We start from the raw sequence: 19112 nt of genomic DNA, 5'->3' as shown, positions 1-19112 counted from the left end.
AGTGAATGGGAAGGGGTTTGGGTCCGTTGGGATTGTGTACAATGGGAGTGAATGGGAAGGGGTTTGGGTCCATTGGGATTGTGTACAATGGGAGTGAATGGAAGGGGTTTGGGTCCATTGGGATTGTGTACAATGGGAGTGAATGGGAAGGGGTTTGGGTCCATTGGGATTGTGTACAATGGGAGCGAATGGGAAGGGGTTTGGGTCCGTTGGGATTGTGTACAATGGGAGTGAATGGGAAGGGGTTTGGGTCCATTGGGATTGTGTACAATGGGAGTGAATGGGAAGGGGTTTGGGTCCATTGGGATTGTGTACAATGGGAGTGAATGGGAAGGGGTTTGGATCCATTGGGATTGTGTACAATGGGAGTGAATGGGAAGGGGTTTGGATCCATTGGGATTGTGTACAATGGGAGTGAATGGGAAGGGGTTTGGGCCCATTGGGATTGTGTACAATGGGAGAGAATGGGAAGGGGTTTGGATCCATTGGGATTGTGTACAATGGGAGTGAATGGGAAGGGGTTTGGGTCCATTGGGATTGTGTACAATGGGAGTGAATGGGAAGGGGTTTGGGTCCATTGGGATTGTGTACAATGGGAGTGAATGGGAAGGGGTTTGGATCCATTGGGATTGTGTACAATGGGAGTGAATGGGAAGGGGTTTGGATCCATTGGGATTGTGTACAATGGGAGTGAATGGGAAGGGGTTTGGGTCCATTGGGATTGTGTACAATGGGAGCAAATGGGAAGGGGTTTGGTTCCATTGGGATTGTGTACAATGGGAGCGAATGGGAAGGGGTTTGGGTCCATTGGGATTGTGTACAATGGGAGCGAATGGGAGGGGGTTTGGATCCATTGGGATTGTGTGGAATGGGAAGGGCTTGGATCCATTGGGATCTTGATCACTTTTTGGTGACTCTTATTGGTAAACACACACACATCAGGTGAGGAAAGGCTGTGTCAGGCCAGGCTGCGATACTGCCCTAGCTGAATATCCCGTTGACTCTGACTGGGCTCACATGTGGAGAATGGCCACAAGAGTTTGTCTGCAGACCAGCCACGTAAATACCGCGGCTACTGGAGCAGGCCGGAGGCTGTTAAAGAACCAGGTCCCACCACCACTCTCTCAGGGCAGGAAGGGATGGTCAATAAATGCCGGCCTTGCCAGCGATGTCCACATCCCAACAATTAACTCCTCAGTAAGGAGTCAGCTACTTTCAGGACCTGTGGTGGTAGAGGGGAGGGGAGGTGGAGAGGGAAAACTGAGGGGCGAAACCTATGAATTCCCCCATTTCCTTACGGTTTCTGCCTATTTCTGGTTAGCGACTTCGGCAATCGCTGGTTAAGCCCGAGGCCAAATTGCGAACTCCAAACTGCTGGTACCGAGACCTCGGTTAATGCAGTTCAGTATGATCTCTGCCCTCCCTTCTCAGATCCCGTCCCTCACTGCTCCATCTCTCATCGAATCACGCAGCACAGGAGGAGGCCATTCGGCCCATCGTGCCTGTGCCGGCTCTCTGAAAGAGCTGTCCAATTGATTCCCACTCCCCCCCTGCTCTTTCCCCATTAGCGCTGCAGATTTTCCCCCTTTGATTATTTATCCAGTTCCCTTTTGAAAAAGTTACTACTGAATCTGCTTCCACCGCCCTTTCAGGCAGTGCGCTCCAGGCCGTAACAACTCGCTCTCTTTGTTCACAGATGGCCGATGCTGGTGGGCAACCTCAGATCTCACAGGTAGGCTCAGTCCTTCTCTCTGAATTCGGAAACCAGGTGGTTCAGACACCGTTCGAGAGAGGCTACACTATAGTTGAGGCCCCAACACCGATTCCTGTGGGACACCACTAGTCACATCCTGCCAATTTGAGTATCTGCCCATTATCCCTACTCCCTGTCTCCTGCCGCTCAGCCAATTTCCCAACCAGGTCAATAATTTGCCCTCAATTCCATGAGCTTCTGCTTTAGCTAACGGTCTCTTATGAGGGTCTTTATCGAATGCCTTCTGGAAGTCCATATAAACAAAATCCGTAAACGTTCCCCTGCCCTCTACTTTAGTTCCTTCATCGTCGCTGGGTCAAAATCCTGGAACTCCCTTCCTAACAGCACTGTGGGAGAACCTTCACCACACGGACTGCAGCGGTTCAAGAAGGCGGCTCACCACCACCTTCTCAAGGGGCAATTAGGGATGGGCAATAAATGCCGGCCTCGCCAGCGACGCCCACGTCCCATGAACGAATAAAAAAAAAAGTCACCTCTTCAAATAATTCAATCAGATTCATCAGACATGACGTACCCTTTACAAATCCACGCTGGCTCTCTCTGATCAGCTGACAATTTTCAAGGTGTTCAGTCACTCTGTCCTTAATTATAGACTCTAGTAATTTCCCGACAACAGATGTTAGGCTAACTGGTCTATAATTCCCTGGTTTCCCTCTCTCACCTTTCTTAAATAGCGGAGTATCATGTGCAATTTTCCAATCTAAAGGAACAGTTCCTGAATCAAGATTATAGTTAGGGCATCTGTAATGTTCTCACCCACTTCCTTTAAATCCCTGGGATGGAAACCATCTGGTCCTGGGGATTTGTCACTCTTTAGTGCCATTATTTTCTTCATTACTGTTAATTTGCTTACGTTAATTATGGTGAGTCCCCCATCCCTGATTCAAAATTAGTTTCCTTGGGGAGTCTGGCATGCTCTCCTCTTCCTCTACTGTAAATACTGACGCAAAGTAATTATTTAACATGTCCGCCATTTCCTTATTTTCATTTACAACATCACCATTATCAGTTTTTAAGTGGCCCAAATCGCTCTTGATTGCCCTCTTTTTCCTAATATAATTGTTAAAAAGGTGTTGATTTTGAAATCCCTTGCAAGTTTCTTTTCATACTCTCTTTTTGCAGCTCTGGTGTGTGACCCTTTGCTGACTCTCCCAGTCACCAGGATCTTTTTGCATCTTTGTATGCTTTCTCTTTTACGTTTGATGTTGCCCCTTGCTTCTTTTGTCGTCCGTGGCCTGTTGTTATTTTTTGGCAAGCAGAGCTCTTGGCCCTTAGGGGTATAAACTGGCGAAACGGACAGTGACCTTTCACCCTCTGGGACCCGGGGGCCAAATCCAGCTGTTGCGACTTTAAAGCCAGGTGTTGCTGGAGCGAGGTGCTGAGAGGGTCCAGACTGTCCAGTGGGGTAAGGCATTTGCTGCACATCTGCCCCCCGCCTTGTGGGGAAGCAGGTACTAACAACTGACCTGGGTATCCGAGTTTCACCTGTCCCATCTCTCTCTCTCTCTCTCTCTCGACAGCCTGGGAAGCTGACTGAAGCCTTCAAATACTTTGTGCAAGGAATGGGATACAGTGAGTATTGGACGTTCGGTGGGCTGCTTGGAATTGAGCGGTTAGACCTAGACCTATGCTGACTTTTTAAAACTTGACTTAAACTTACAGCCAGTCGCTCACCCCCCAGCCAGAGGGGGGGATTACATTTGGGCCTCAGTGCCCCCTGGGATAGGGGAGGGGGGGGGGGGGGTAAAGTAATCAGCCAGGGTTCCCGCACCTGATCACCATCGCTGGGAGTGTGCGAGTGGAGGTGGGGGGGGTCAGGTGAGGATGGGATTGGTGCCTCGGTTGTGATGCTCCCTCCGCGGTTGGATACCCAGGCCTGGGCTCGGGCGTGAAGGATGGGTGAGGGGCCGCGGGGGTGGGTGGAACCCGTAGCCCAGCGAAGGGGTCAGTCTCCAAACCGGGAGACAGACGGGGGGGGGGGGGGTGCCCAGAAAGCTGGACCCTTAAACTCGGAAACTGGTTCGGCGGGACAGGAGCGGAGAGGGCGAGGGACCTGTCTGTAAAGCTCGTGTGGAGGTGAATGTGTGCACGTGTGGGGGTGTCCTTGTGGGGGTGTGGAGGTGTACCTATAGGGGTGCGGAGGTGTACTTGTGGGGGGTACCTCTGAATGTGTACCTGTGGGGGGTACCTCTGAATGTGTACCTGTGGGGGTAGACCTGTGCACGTGCTGGAGGTGTACCTGTGGGGGTAGACCTGTGCACGTGCTGGAGGTGTACCTGTGGGGGTAGACCTGTGCACGTGCTGGAGGTGTACCTGTGGGGGTGTACCTGTGCACGTGCTGGAGGTGTACCTGTGGGGGTAGACCTGTGCACGTGCTGGAGGTGTACCTGTGAGGGTAGACCTGTGCACGTGCTGGAGGTGGACCTGTGGGGGTGTACCTGTGCATGTGCTGGAGGTGGACCTGTGGGGGTAGACCTGTGCACGTGCTGGAGGTGGACCTGTGGGGGTGTACCTGTGCATGTGCTGGAGGTGTACCTGTGGGGGTAGACCTGTGCACGTGCTGGAGGTGTACCTGTGGGGGTAGACCTGTGCACGTGCTGGAGGTGTACCTGTGGGGGTAGACCTGTGCACGTGCTGGAGGTGTACCTGTGGGGGTAGACCTGTGTGCTGTACCTGCGGAGAGGGGTGCACGTGTGTGAGAGACACCCGCTGGGTTGCACACGTCTCTCTTAACCAGTTTTGTTCGTGTCTCTCTCTCTTTCTTGCTGCCTTGCTCTGATGTCCTGCAGTCCCCTTCGTCGTGGATAGACGCCTCAGTGTGGGCGCAGGTACTAACGCTGGGCTCCACCACCCGCCGCATGTGCACGGCCCGCCGATCGGCACCAGAGGTTCCGCGTGTGCGCGCGCATCGACAAACCCCTCCCCCCCCCCCACCGCCGGCCTGCTCGTTCCGTGACGCACGAGGAAGATGCCGATGAGTCACGGTCACCCGTGCTTCGTTCACACTCTCTCTCGCCTCGCGGCTCCGAGCCCGTCATCGCTCGCAGTCCTCCGCCCCCACGGCGGTCCCGAATGACGTTGCTCCGCGTGGCGTGGGGTCACGGCGAGGGAGAGAGCTTCAGGCTGTGGGCTCCCTGACCAGGGCCGCTGCATCTCATCGGAGCTCTGAGCACGGAGAATCGGCAAGTGACCACAGCCCAGGGGATGGGAGTAAAGCTCCCTCTACACTGTCCCGTCAAACACTCCCAGGGCAGGGACAGGGTTAGATACAGAGTAAAGCTCCCTCTACACTGTCCCGTCAAACACTCCCAGGGCAGGTACAGGGTTAGATACAGAGTAAAGCTCCCTCAACACTGTCCCGTCAAACACTCCCAGGGGCAGATACAGCACGGGTTAGATACAGAGTGAAGCTCCCTCCACACTGTCCCATCAAACACTCCCAGGGCAGGTACAGGGTTAGATACAGAGTGAAGCTCCCTCTACACTGTCCCATCAAACACTCCCAGGGCAGGTACAGGGTTAGATACAGAGTAAAGCTCCCTCTACACTGTCCCATCAAACACTCCCAGGGCAGGTACAGGGTTAGATACAGAGTAAAGCTCCCTCTACACTGTCCCATCAAACACTCCCAGGACAGGTACAGGGTTAGATACAGAGTAAAGCTCCCTCTACACTGTCCCATCAAACACTCCCAGGGCAGGTACAGGGTTAGATACAGAGTAAAGCTCCCTCCACACTGTCCCGTCAAACACTCCCAGGGCAGGTACAGGGTTAGATACAGAGTAAAGCTCCCTCTACACTGTCCCATCAAACACTCCCAGGGCAGGTACAGGGTTAGATACAGAGTAAAGCTCCCTCTACACTGTCCCGTCAAACACTCCCAGGGCAGGTACAGGGTTAGATACAGAGTAAAGCTCCCTCAACACTGTCCCGTCAAACACTCCCAGGGGCAGATACAGCACGGGTTAGATACAGAGTGAAGCTCCCTCCACACTGTCCCATCAAACACTCCCAGGGCAGGTACAGGGTTAGATACAGAGTGAAGCTCCCTCTACACTGTCCCATCAAACACTCCCAGGGCAGGTACAGGGTTAGATACAGAGTAAAGCTCCCTCTACACTGTCCCATCAAACACTCCCAGGGCAGGTACAGGGTTAGATACAGAGTAAAGCTCCCTCTACACTGTCCCATCAAACACTCCCAGGACAGGTACAGGGTTAGATACAGAGTAAAGCTCCCTCTACACTGTCCCATCAAACACTCCCAGGGCAGGTACAGGGTTAGATACAGAGTAAAGCTCCCTCCACACTGTCCCGTCAAACACTCCCAGGGCAGGTACAGGGTTAGATACAGAGTAAAGCTCCCTCTACACTGTCCCGTCAAACACTCCCAGGGCAGGTACAGGGTTAGATACAGAGTAAAGCTCCCTCCACACTGTCCCGTCAAACACTCCCAGGGCAGGTACAGGGTTAGATACAGAGTAAAGCTCCCTCTTCACCGTCCTGTCTCATTTTGCTAAGTGGGCAGGTACTCATCTGCGACCCATGAACTCACGATCAGTCACCATACCATCCCCGCGGGTCGGGGCAGCGGTCAGCCAGCGCCAAAACGAAACGTCGTCTTCCCGCCAATCACCGATCCCGCCCCCCCACCCTCCTCCCAGAAAGTGCATGCAGTGCCGTTAAGGGCGCAACACGTGTGCGGAGACTAACCTTTCTTGTTTTCTTCTCCCCCCCCCCCCCCCGCCCACCTCCGTCCCTCAGTGCCCTCCGCCGGGATGACCAGGCTGTCCCGCTCCCGCACCACCTCCCTCTCGGGCGCCTCGGCCGAGGGATCGCGCTCTCGCTCGCGCACCCTGTCGCAGGGCAGCGACGCCGGCCAGCTGGCCTCCAGCCCCTCGCAGACCATGGAGGTCTCGTGTTGAGAGAGAGAGAGAGAGAGCGAGAGCGAGCGAGCGAGCGCTGGACCGCACGGGAGAAGAAGGGGAGACAAAGCAAGCAAAGATTACGACGGGCGCGTCTCGTGGAGGAGGACCCTGGCCCGCAGCCTCGGACCGGGGAAGGAGATCTGTACAAAGTCTTAGCGTCGGGGCCGGGGGGGAAAAAAAAAACAAAATGTTAATCATTAAACAAGAGAACTAATTTTCTTTTTTTTTTTGTGGGTGGGATGGGTTAACACTTAATGCTATGTTCGGCCTTTGGGCCTCTACAGTTAACCCGTTTGAACTCTTGGTGGTTTGTTGTGTCTACTGCATGAATGTCGCCTCCAGAATGAGAAGCAAGTCTCCATCCTCCCCCACATCTGAACCTCTTTCGCTGTGCTTGCTCGCTTTTTTTTTTAAAAAAAAAAAATTTAAAATTCCCAATTTGCGGCAAACTAATCTCTAAAAGGCTTCTCGAGATGTCAGCGGAGTTTTTTTTTTCTTTCGGGCAAGGCGAGGCCCCCCACCCCCCCGTCACTGAATATTCGGACGTTCGGTTTGGAGCAGGCCGCCGTTTGGTTAACACTTAACAAAGGTGACTTATTGTTTAAACGGACGAGAGCTAGCTATTTCTGTTAACGCTCGCTTACGGGAGGAGGGCGGGCATTTTCGTTGATGGTTTGGACGTTGCGCCTCGGTCGACACCTTCCCGGCGAATTGTCCTGCCCGCGATCGCGAGCGAGGCTCGTGTGGGAAGGAGGGGGCCACTTTAGCGAGGTACCTGGTGGGGGGGGGCTGGGAGAGAGGAGAGAGGGACGCCTGTGAAACCCATTCAAACCCCCCCCACCTGCCCCCGGCAGCGAGGAGGGATATTGAGGAGAATCACGAAACAAAACACTTTCTCACCCTCATTGCACCGAGAGTTTTCAGGGGGCGCCTTCGTGCCCCCCCCCCCTCCTCCTCTCAAAAGCACATACTCTGCGTTGCCCCCCTCCCTCCCTCCCTCCCTCCCTCCCTCCCTCTCCTCTGGCGGTACTTTTTAAAAAAAACGCTCGAATGCATTGATCCAGCACATGTACAGTTTCTTCCCCCCCTGCCTCCTCGCGAGTCTTACCCGGGGGGGCGGGGAGGGAGCAGGCGGGGGCTCCTGCCTCCGAGTCTCTCCCCCTCCCTGTATTTGCATCCATCTGCACCCCTCTCCTGGGGGAAGGGGTGAGAACGTGAGACGGTTAAAACGTCGGGGAACAACCACTGCGAGCATGGAGACCTGCCTTCTCATCTCTCTCGGTATTAAAAATATTAATAAAAAGTACGCGTGCGATCTCAGTATATATATATTATATACAGACATATATATATATATAAAATAAAATGACAATGTAAAGCCAGATTTGAATGCTCCTGACCACCAGGGCTAATGTAAACTGTCAGAACCTGCTCCGTTGACCTGTTTGGTAGTCTCGTTTGAGGTGGTATGGGGGAATATTTTCCTCCTTCTTATTATTCTTTGTGATCGTATTAATGTTGTGGTGTGTTTTTTTTAACGTATAACAGAGGTGAGACATGCCTTCAGACCCTGTCGTCCGCTAACTTGTCAGAAGTAGCTCACTGTAAAGCAACCAATAAAAAAAAAACTTGCCCCAGAAAAAAAATAAAGACACATTGGCGTCTGGGATATTTTTTTTTTCCTTTAGATGCAGGACCGTTATTAACTGACCCGTTTGGTACATGTTATATACACGCACGCACGCACTGCCCCCCACAGGTTCATCGGGTCTGCCGGGGGGGGTGGGGTGGGGCGAACCATCACGAGGCTTCCTGGCCGTCGGCTCCCTCCCTCGACGCGCGGTCGACCATCGATCCTCTCCCGCCTCCTGCGCTGGTCCAGTCAGGGGGTGCGGGTAGGCAATCGCCCCAGGAGCTGTTGCGGGCCCACCGGTAGAGGTCCCTGTGGAGGGGAGGGAGGGAGGGAGGAGGTGATGAGAGAGAGGGAGGACTTGCATTTATATAGCGCCTTTCACCACCTCAGGACGTCCCAAAGCGCTTTACAGCCACTGAAGTACTTTTTGGAAGTGTAATGTAGGGAGAAACACAGCGGCCAATTTGGGCACAGCAAGATCCCACAAACAGCAATGAGATAAACGACCAGATCATCTCCAAGGGTTAAGTTACGAGGAGAGATTGCACAAATTGGGGTTGTATTCTCTGGAGTTTCGAAGGTTGAGGGGCGATCTGATCGAAGTGTATAAGATATTAAGGGGAACGGATAGGGTGGATAGAGAGAAACTATTTCCGCTGGTTGGGGATTCTAGGAGTAGGGGGCACAGTCTAAAAATTAGAGCCAGACCTTTCAGGAGCGAGATTAGAAAACATTTCTACACAAAAAGGGTGGTCGAAGTTTGGAACTCTCTTCCGCAAACGGCAATTGATACTAGCTCAATTGCTAAATTTAAATCTGAGATTGATAGCTTTTTGGCAACCAAAGGTATTAAGGGATATGGGCCAAAGGCAGGTATATGGAGTTAGATCACAGATCAGCCATGATCATATCAAATGGCGGAGCAGGCACGAGGGGCTGAATGGCCTACTCCTGTTCCTATCTTTTTTTTTTAAAAAGAAAAGTGATGCTGGTTGAGGGATAAATATTGGCTCCAGGACACCAGGGAGAACTCCCTCCCCAACTCTTCTTTGAAATAGTGGCGGTGGGATCTTCTACGTCCACCCAAGAGGGGCAGACGGGGTTCTCAGTTTAAGCTCTCATTGAAAGACGGCACCTGCGACAGTGCAGCACTCCCTCAGTACTGCGGCTCGGCTCTCCAAATAACAGGTCGCATTTATACAGCGACTTTAACGTAGTAAAACGTCCCAAGGTGCTTCACAGGAGCGATTATCAAACAAAATTTGACACCGAGACACATAAGGAGATATTAGGACAGGTGACCAAAAGCTTGGCCGAAGAGGTAGATTTTAAGGAGCGTCTTAAAGGAGGAGAGAGAGGCGGAGAGGTTTAGGGAGGGAATTCCAGAGCTTGGGGCCCAGGCAGCTGAAGGCACGGCCGCCAATGGTGGAGCGATTAAAATCGGGGATGGGCGAGAGGCCGGAATTGGAGGAGCGCAGAGATCTCGGAGACTTGTAGGGCTGGAGGAGGTTACAGAGATAGGGAGGGATTTGAAAACAAGGATCAGAATTTTAAAAATCGAGGCGTTCCCGGACCAGGAGCCGATGTAGGTCCAGCGAGCACAAGGGGTGATGGGTGAACGGGACTCGGTGCGAGTTATGATACGGGGGGGGGCAGCAGAGTTTTTGGATGAGCTCAAGTTTACGGAGGGTGGAAGATGGGAGACCGGAATAGTCCAGTCTGGAGGTGACAAAGGCACGGACGAGGGTTTCAGCAGCGGATGAGCTGAGGCAGGGGGGGCGGAGACGGGCGATGTTACGGAGGTGGAAGTGGGCGGTCTCGGTGATGGAGCGGAGATGGGGTCGGAAGGTCAGCTCGGGGTCAAACAGGACGCCGAGGTCGCGAACGGCCTGGTTCAGCCTCGGACAGCGGCCCAGGGAGAGAGGGACGGAGTCGGTGGCGAGGGAGCGGAGTTTGCGGCGGGGATCGAAGACGATGGCTTCGGTCTTCCCAACGTTTAGCTGGAGGAAATTTCTGCTCATCCAGTGCTGGATGTCGGACAAGCAGTGTGAGAAATCAGAGAGCGCGGAGGGGGTCGAGGGAGGTGGTGGTGAGGTAGAGCTGGGCGTCGTCGTCAGCGGACAGGTTGTGTTTTCGGATGACGTCGCCGAGGGGCAGCACGTAGATGAGAAATAGGAGGGGGCCCGAGGATCGATCCCTGGGGGGACTCCAGAGGTAACGGTGCGGGAGTGCAGCAACCCCCACCCTCCCCCCCCCCGCCAACCTTTAAAAGCCCCCGCTGTTACCTGCCGCTCTTGCGAGGGGTGACGACCGCGTGCCGGAGGGTCCCGTCGGCGCAGCAGAGGCGGGCGTGGACGTGGCGGGGCCTGCACAGCACAGGCTGGACGACCCTGGGCCATCGCTGGGCCCCCTCCCTCGGCCCACGGCGCAGGATGAGGTAGGAGAATTTCTCCAGCTTCACGTCGGGGTTCTGGGGTGGGTGGGTGGGTGAAGAGGGAGAGAGAGAGAGAACAGAAAAGTCCAGTTAAAAGGCACAGGAATCGCCAGACGAAGAAAGCACCAAGACCCCAGCTGGTTGGCCTTCCGCCATGTGGGTCGGCGCACGATACATCGAGATGGAGTCGTTAGCTGCTCGATCTCCTGTCGATTGGTCTAAAACAGACCCAGGTACGAGGCGATCCCCCAGTGGAGGAGAGCTTTGGGACCCACAGGCCCAAAGTCACCTGTTCCTCCCAAGCCTCTTGCACTTACCACACGTCATTAAGAAAGAATTACATACAATTTTACAGCACAGAAACAGGCCGTTCGGCCCGACTGCTCCGTGCTGGTGTTTATGCTCCACACGAGCCTCCTCCCTCCCTACTCCATCTCACCCTATCAGCATCTCCTTCCGTTCCTTTCTCCCTCATGTGTTTATCGAGCTTCCCCTTAAATCCATCAACACTATTCACCTCGACTACTCCTTGTGGGAGCGAGTTCCACATTCTCACCGCTCCCTGGGTAAAAGAATTCACACACAGCGCCTTTCACCAACTCAGGACGTCCCAAAGCGCTTCACAGACAATGACGTACTTTTTTTTTTGAAGTGTAGTCACTGTTGTAATGTAGGAAACGCGGCAGCCAATTTGCGCACAGCAAGATCCCACAAACAGCCACCTGATTACGACCAGATTATCTGTTTCTTTAGGTGTTGGTCGAGGGATAAATATCGGCCCCCAGGACACCGGGGAGAACTCCCCCCGCCCCCCCCCACCGCCCTGCTCTTCTTCCAATAGTGGCTGTGGGACCTTTTACGTCCACCCGAGGGGGGGCAGACGGGGGCCTCGGTTTAACGTCTCATCCGAAAGACTGCCCCCCACCCCCGGCAGTGTCGGCGTTCCCTCAGCCCTGCGGCCCCTCCGGCAGCGTCGGCGCTCCCTCAGCCCTGCGGCCCCTCCGGCAGTGTCGGCGCTCCCTCAGCCCTGCGGCCCCCCCTCCGGCAGCGCGGCGCTCCCTCAGCCCTGCCCCCCACTCCGGATTATGGGGCTCGAGTCTCTGGAGCGGGGTCTCGAACCCACGACCTTCTGACTTGGGAAGAGTGGGACCCACTGAGTCACGTCTCAAATTACTCCGATATCATCTCCTAATTTTCTGAAAGAAGTCGCATCTAATTTTCATTTTAATGAATCGGCACTAACTGCTTCCACCGTCTCCCTCGGGATCTTGCTCTGTACGTTGACCGCTCTGCTCGCTGGAATAAGGCAGAACTTCACGCTCGGGCTCTCTGGCCTAAGTCAAGGCGGCGGGCACTCACCCAGGCGAACGGCAGCGGGTGGTAGGCTTGGATGAAGTTACACGGCAGGGGCACCTTGCCGGCCAGCTTGGGGCACATCAGGTCGTGCGAACACTGGGGGGAGAGAGGGAGGGGGGGGGGAGGAGATAGTCAGTGGGCACAGCCGATGGGGTTAGACACAAACGCCAAGGTGGCACGGAGTAAGGAACGGCACAAAGATACTCACCGGGGCAAAGACGTGACCGGGGGACTCCTCACCTTCACCCTGTGGACGGAGAAAGAGAGAGAGAGATAACAGAGGGCAGAGGGAGAGAAACAGAGAACAGAGGGTGGCAATCGAAGGACAGGCCTTGGGGGGGGGGGGGGGGGGGGGGGCACGAGAGAGAAGGAGAGTCCTCGGTGGAGAGAGATCTGGGCACAGCAGGAGGGCAGATTCACCCAACGAGTGACCCAGACGTTGTAAATATGAGGAATGATCAGAGACACTTGAGCTATACAGGCTATAGAGAAGGGAGCCAATCGAGGGGTTAAAATATTAAATGGGACAGAGGGGGTTAAGGAGGGACTCGATCGAGGGTATAAAATATTAAATGGGATAGAGGGGGTTAAGGAGGGACTCGATCGAGGGTATAAAATATTAAATGGGATCGAGGGGGGTTAAGGAGGGACCCGATCGAGGGTATGAAATATTAAATGGGATAGAGGGGGTTAAGGGGGGACCCGATCGAGGGTATAAAATATTAAATGGGATAGAGGGGGATAAGGAGGGACCCGATCGAGGGTATAAAATATTAAATGGGATAGAGGGGATTGAGGAGGGACCCGATCGAGGGTATAAAATATTAAATGGGATAGAGGGGGTTAAGGAGGGACTCGATCGAGGGTATAAAATATTAAATGGGATAGAGGGGGTTAAGGAGGGACCCGATCGAGCGGTGAGGACCTCTCTCCTGTCACTCACTGCACGTATGTTTTAGACTCACCGGAGAGTGCTCGGAATTAGAGCCTGTTACGGATTTTCCCTCTCCTAACGTGTGGCCAAGATCAGCTGACTGAAGCAGAAGGGGCTGGGGTGAGAAGGCAGAGAGAGTGTGGGATAGAAAGTGAGGCTAAATTCGGAGACTCCTCACCCTCAGGACAGCATCGCGAGCTTCCATCAGCATCCGGTGACCCTCCTTGGTTCCATTCTCGATCAGCACCTACAGAGAGGGCGAGAGCGGGAGTGTAGGAGAGAGAGAGGGAGGGAGGGAGAGGGGGAAGGTGGGCAAGAGAGGGAGGGCGAGCGAGGGAGGGAGGGAAAGAGAGGGGGAGGTAATGAAGGAGAAACGGAGAGAGAGAGAGAGAGAGAGAGAGAGAAAAAGAGAGAGAGAGAGAGAGAGAGAGAATGTTTAAAACAATTGGCAAATCACATTGCCACCACCAAATTTCCACTGGAGGAGGCCATTCAGCCCCTCGAACCTGTTCCGCCATTCAATTAGATCATGGCTCATTTGTATCTTAACTCCATCTACCCGCGTTGGTTCCGTAACCCTCAATACCCTCGCCTGACAAAAATCTATCAATCTCAGTATTGAAATGGTCAATTGACCCCCGGGCCTCAACGTCCTTGTGGGGGAAGAGAGTTCCAGATTTCCACTCCCCTTTGTGTTGGCCTTTGGTAAATTTGGCATTACTTCATTTTATATTGAAGGCTTTTTCCCCTCTGGCAAGGGGAGGGGGGGGGGGGGGGGGGGGGGAACGGTAGTGAAGAGATAGCAGACCCCTTCACTGCAGGAAGGAAATGAAAGAGGAAATCTGTGACGGAAAGGAAGCTAAATGAAAGTCAGACCAAGTGTCGGGAGTGATGGGACACGTCCGTGGACCCCGAGGGAACTGGAGAAAGAAATAGCAGAGGCCCTAGGAATTATAGGCTGCATACTGTTACACCACTATTCCCGGCCCGAATGGACATTATTGGGTAATTCCCCTGTCAATACACGCCTGGAGACCGCACTGCTGTAAGTGACTGGGATTGATATTACGCACATAATTTGTATGTAACTAGCCTCCACTCACTGCCTATTGCTGGAGAAATCATCCTGCTTTTATCGGGAGAAGTTGCTGCAGTTCTGGTCACGAGTTCTGTTTGCTGTAGTTCGTAGAGATTCTTTTTAAATAGACTCTGTAGACTGTTTGCTGTAGTGCGCTGTTTAAATAGACTCTGTAGACTGTTTGCTGTAGTGTGCTGTTTAAATAGACTCTGTAGACTGTTTGCTGTAGTGCGCTGTTTAAATAGACTCTGTAGACTGTTTGCTGTAGTGTGCTGTTTAAATAGACTCTGTAGACTGTTTGCTGTAGTGTGCTGTTTAAATAGACTGTTTGCTGTAGTGCGCTGTTTAAATAGGCTCTGTAGACTGTTTGCTGTAGTGTGCTGTTTAAATAGGCTCTGTAGACTGTTTGCTGTAGTGTGTAGAGATTCTTTTTAAATAGACTCTGTAGACTGTTTGCTGTAGTGCGCTGTTTAAATAGACTCTGTAGACTGTTTGCTGTAGTGTGCTGTTTAAATAGACTCTGTAGACTGTTTGCTGTAGTGCGCTGTTTAAATAGACTCTGTAGACTGTTTGCTGTAGTGTGCTGTTTAAATAGACTCTGTAGACTGTTTGCTGTAGTGTGCTGTTTAAATAGGCTCTGTAGACTGTTTGCTGTAGTGTGCTGTTTAAATAGGCTCTGTAGACTGTTTGCTGTAGTGTGCTGTTTAAATAGGCTCTGTAGACTGTTTGCTGTAGTGCGCTGTTTAAATAGACTCTGTAGACTGTTCGCTGTAGTGCGCTGTTTAAATAGACTCTGTAGACTGTTTGCTGTAGTGCGCTGTTTAAATAGGCTCTGTAGACTGTTTGCTATAGTGTGCTGCTTAAATAGACTCTGTAGACTGTTTGCTGTAGTGTGCTGTTTAAATTGAGCTCACTGACTGACAGTGGATTCTAGAAATGATACTCTAGGGCTCTATTGAGAGTGGGCGCGTGCCAGAGGACAGCAGAGTGGCCAATGCAGCAACCATTTTCAAAAAGGGAGACGGAGCCAACATTACAGGCCGGTTGGTTTAACATCTGCGGCTGGGACAATGTTAGAATCTTTAATTGAATGGCTAAATATCTAGGTGAAAAGGAAAAGCATTCGGAACAGCCAACACAGATTTCGGAAACGGAGATCGTGCTCGGCGAACCCCAATAAGAGGCGACGGATACGGTGGGGATGCAGTGGATGCGGTTTATATGGACTTTCAGAAAGCCTTCGACAGGAGACGACGGGGGTGAAACCGGTCTTCGGCGACAGCGCAAAGCGGGCGACGGCGAATAGACAGCTTGCTTTACACCCCGCCCGAGGTCGACGCAAGAGAAAAATCGGACGGGTGTAAAACGGTCGGCCGATTCGCTGTCTCCTAATACCAATTTTACTCCCTGTTGGAGAAGATTAAGGGGTATGGAATTAGAGAGGGTAGCGAATTGGATTTAAAAACTGATTGGAAGGGAGGCAACAGAGAATAGGAGCATAGGTGACAGGAGCGGGCCATTCAGCCCCTCGAGCCTGTTCTGTCAAATCGGAGTTAAGGGCAGAAAATAACATTGTGGGATACAGTATATGAGCAACACGGGACGCGACATGTGGTAAGTGGAGCGTACCTGGGCCTGCGGTTCCCAAAGCTCTCCACCAATGGGGCTTTTCCTCTTTCCTCACCTCACGTCTGGGTCTGTTGCAGACTGACTGATACAAGATCAATCGCCGCGATTAGTCAAGGTCTCCATTATCGCTCGACTACCGCGACGGTGGAGGGTGAGCCAGGCGGTCCTTTTCTCCGTCGAGCGACTCCTGGGGCTGTTTCTCGGAGTGCGGTCGCCGAGTCAGACGGGGTTCTGAACCGGGGCCGCCCGTCGGGTGATTTGGATACGGGGGGCCGGAGGGAGCGGCGTCGAGACTGAAATAGAGGGGCGCAGGAAACGATTCCCGGGGAGCAAAGGACGCTGCGAGGGGATGCGGAGAAGATGCTTGGGGAGTGGGGGGGGGGGGGGGGAACAATTAAAGCGGCTGATGGAATTCAACGTCAGTAAATGTGAGGCGTTACATTTTGGATTACAAGGAAAATAAATGGAATTCTTATACTTTGAATTAGGGGTGGGGGGAAAGCTGGGCGACATGGAAGAACAGAGGGGATTTGGAGATTCAGCTTCATAGGAACATAGGACCAGGAGTAGGCCATTCAGCCCCTCGTGCCTGCTCCGCCATTTGATAAGACCATGGCTGACCTGTGATCTAACTCCATATACCTGCCTTTGGCCCATATCCCCTAATACCTTTGGTTGCCAAAAAGCTATCCATCTCACATTTAAATTTAGCAATTGAGCTCGTATCAATTGCCGTTTGCGGAAGAGAGTTCCAAACTTCTACCACCCTTTTTGCGTAGAAATGTTTTCTAATCTCGCTCCTGAAAGGTCTGGCTCTAATTTTTAGACTGTGCCCCCTACTCCTAGAATCCCCAACCAGCGGAAATAGTTTCTCTCTATCCACCCTATCTGTTCCCCTTAATATCTTATAAACTTCAATCAGATCGCCCCTTAACCTTCGAAACTCCAGAGAATACAACCCCAATTTGTGTAATCTCTCCTCGTAACTTAACCCTTGAAGTCCGGGTATCATTCTAGTAAACCTACGCTGCACTCCCTCCAAGGCCAATATGTCCTTCCGAAGGTGCGGTGCCCAGAACTGCTCACAGTACTCCAGGTGCGGTCTAACCAGGGTTTTGTATAGCTAACCAGGGTTCGTGGGGGTGATGTAACCTGGGCCCTTCCTGCTCTGCGAGGCTTAGTACTGCATTGAATGGGGCCGCCATAGAACACTTGAGGTGTAAAGCTGCACGTCCCCCTGCCCCTGCTCGCCCCCCCAACAAATCTGCCTCCCATTTGTGCAAACGCTCTCGACTAGCCGGTTCTCTCCCACCCACACCCCAAACCCGTTGGAAGTCACTCAATAATAACTTTCAAAAGGGAATTAGATAAATACTTGAAAAAGGGAAAAGAAATAACGTGCAGGGCTATGGGGAAAGAGCAGGGGGAGTGGGACTGATTGGACAGCTCTTTCAAAGAGCCGTCACAGGCACGATGGGCCAAATGGCCTCCTTCTGCCCTGTACGATTCTACTGTAAGAATATAGATACTGTTTTTTTTGCATTACTTTTATCTCTAACAAAGGCAGGACAGTAACGTAGACAGAACTGGTTTAAACCGCGTTCTCGCGGTCTTTTGCCCTCAGTGATGGAGAAGGATGAGTTTCAGGGCCGAAGACATCGGACTGTAAGGATAGGCACATAGAGTATTAAATACGTTAGGCGGATAATATCGAGCTTAAAAGGGTCGTCGCGATCAAAACACGTAGGCTTTTAAAACATGGGCTTTTGATGACAGCAGGGGGTAGTGTAAGAGAAGGAGATTACTGCGGTAGAGAAAGGCAATAGGTTGCTATCCAGCGTAACATCAAAGGTTTTGTACAACAAAGCTAATTTTCAGGGAAATCAACGATAGAAACATAGAAAATAGGAGCAGGAGTAGGCCATTCGAGCCTGCCCCGCCATTTAATATCATGGCTGATCCTCTATCTCAATACCATATTCCCGCTCTCTCCCCATACCCCTTGATGCCTTTTGAGTCTAGAAATCTATCCAGCTCCTTCTTAAATATATTCAGTGACTTGGCCTCCACAGCCTTCTGGGGTAGAGAATTCCACAGGTTCACCACCCTCTGAGTGAAGAAATTTCTCCTCATCTCAGTCCTAAATGTCCGACCCCGTATCCTGAGACTGTGATCCCTCGTTCTGGACCACACCACCCAGCCAGGGGAAACGTCCTCCCTGCACCCAGTCTGTCCAGCCCTGTCGGAATTTTACATGTTTCAATGAGATCCCCTCTCATTCTTCTAAACTCGAGCGAATACAGGCCGATAAGGTCGGACAGGTCATTCTCGCTAATTACCCCTGGCAGTTCCCTCCGCAGACGGTTGCAGACATGGGGCGAAACGCGTACTGGAGTATCAAGTGATGAACGTTTTGAAGGAAGAACGAACTAAAGTAATTCTCAGACGTGTTACTGTCGCGAGTTTTACGAGTCTGTAAAGGAAAAGGTTGGATTTATCCGAACACCTGCAGGTTAATGGGAAACAGGAGCGTCAAATACTGCCCCCAATGCGCCCCCTGGCCCCAGTTCCCGGGTACACATGGAGACGGCAAGCTTGGACACCCCCCACCCCCCCCCCTTGATCAGGCAGATCGCGCGCTCACCAGGAACCCCTCGGTTTTCCTCCACAGGATCTCGAGGACACGCAGGCGTTCGGCCAGGGTGGGCAGCTCGGAGAGGGAGTAGGCAGACACCACGAGGTCAAACTTCACCTGAGGAGGGAAGACAAAATGCAGGAGGTCAAACTACGCCTGAGGGGAGAGAGAGAGAACACAAAACACAGGAGGTCAAACTACACCTGAGGAGGGGGGGGGGGGGGGAAAGAGAGAACACAAAACACAGGAGGTCAAACTACACCTGAGGGGGGGGGGGGGGGGGGGGGAAAAGAGAGAACACAAAACGCAGGAGGTCAAACTACGCCCGAGGGGAGAGAGAGAACACAAAACACAGGAGGTCAAACTACGCCTGAGGGGGGAAAGAGAGAGAACACAAAACGCAGGGGGTCAGAGTACGCCTGAGGGGGGGGGGGGGGAAGAGAGAGAGAACACAAAACGCAGCGGGTCAGACTACGCCTGAGGGGGAAAGAGAGAGAACACAAAACGCAGGGGGTCAGACTACGCCTGAGGGGAGAGAGAGAGAGAACACAAAACGCAGGGGGTCAGACTACGCCTGAGGGGAGAGAGAGAGAGAACACAAAACGCAGGGGGTCAGACTACGCCTGAGGGGGAAAGAGAGAGAACACAAAACGCAGGGGGTCAGAGTACGCCTGAGGGGGAAAGAGAGAGAACACAAAACGCAGGGGGTCAG

At 52.7% G+C, this 19112-nt stretch overlaps 2 protein-coding genes across 3 annotated transcripts in view; one reads left to right on the top strand and one right to left on the bottom strand.

Annotated features, from left to right (window-relative positions):
* Positions 1-8355, top strand: part of LOC137308571 (protein NDRG2-like) — a 28285-nt gene extending 19930 nt beyond the window's left edge. The window contains exons 10-13 of one of the 2 annotated variants that reach the window (XM_067977186.1): positions 1697-1732; positions 3295-3346; positions 4564-4602; positions 6538-8355. In XM_067977186.1, coding sequence (XP_067833287.1) covers positions 1697-1732; positions 3295-3346; positions 4564-4602; positions 6538-6698 — 288 coding nt within the window. In that variant the 3' untranslated portion in view covers positions 6699-8355. The remainder of the gene's footprint in view (positions 1-1696; positions 1733-3294; positions 3347-4563; positions 4603-6537) is intronic. The other variant, XM_067977187.1, reaches the window with a different exon arrangement.
* A 7-nt stretch (positions 8356-8362) lies between these two features.
* Positions 8363-18550, bottom strand: mettl17 (methyltransferase like 17; the record flags this gene model as incomplete). The annotated part of the gene is made up of 6 exons (XM_067977188.1): positions 8363-8643; positions 10620-10804; positions 12128-12220; positions 12333-12371; positions 13237-13305; positions 18410-18550. Coding segments are annotated over 6 exons (669 nt in total), but the record flags the coding sequence as incomplete, so codon positions are not given.
* Between the last annotated feature and the right edge of the window lie 562 nt (positions 18551-19112).

The sequence above is a fragment of the Heptranchias perlo genome, unplaced genomic scaffold, assembly GCF_035084215.1.
Source record: "Heptranchias perlo isolate sHepPer1 unplaced genomic scaffold, sHepPer1.hap1 HAP1_SCAFFOLD_1336, whole genome shotgun sequence".
Lineage (NCBI taxonomy): Eukaryota > Metazoa > Chordata > Chondrichthyes > Hexanchiformes > Hexanchidae > Heptranchias > Heptranchias perlo.
This window is presented reverse-complemented; position numbering and strand designations above follow the sequence as displayed.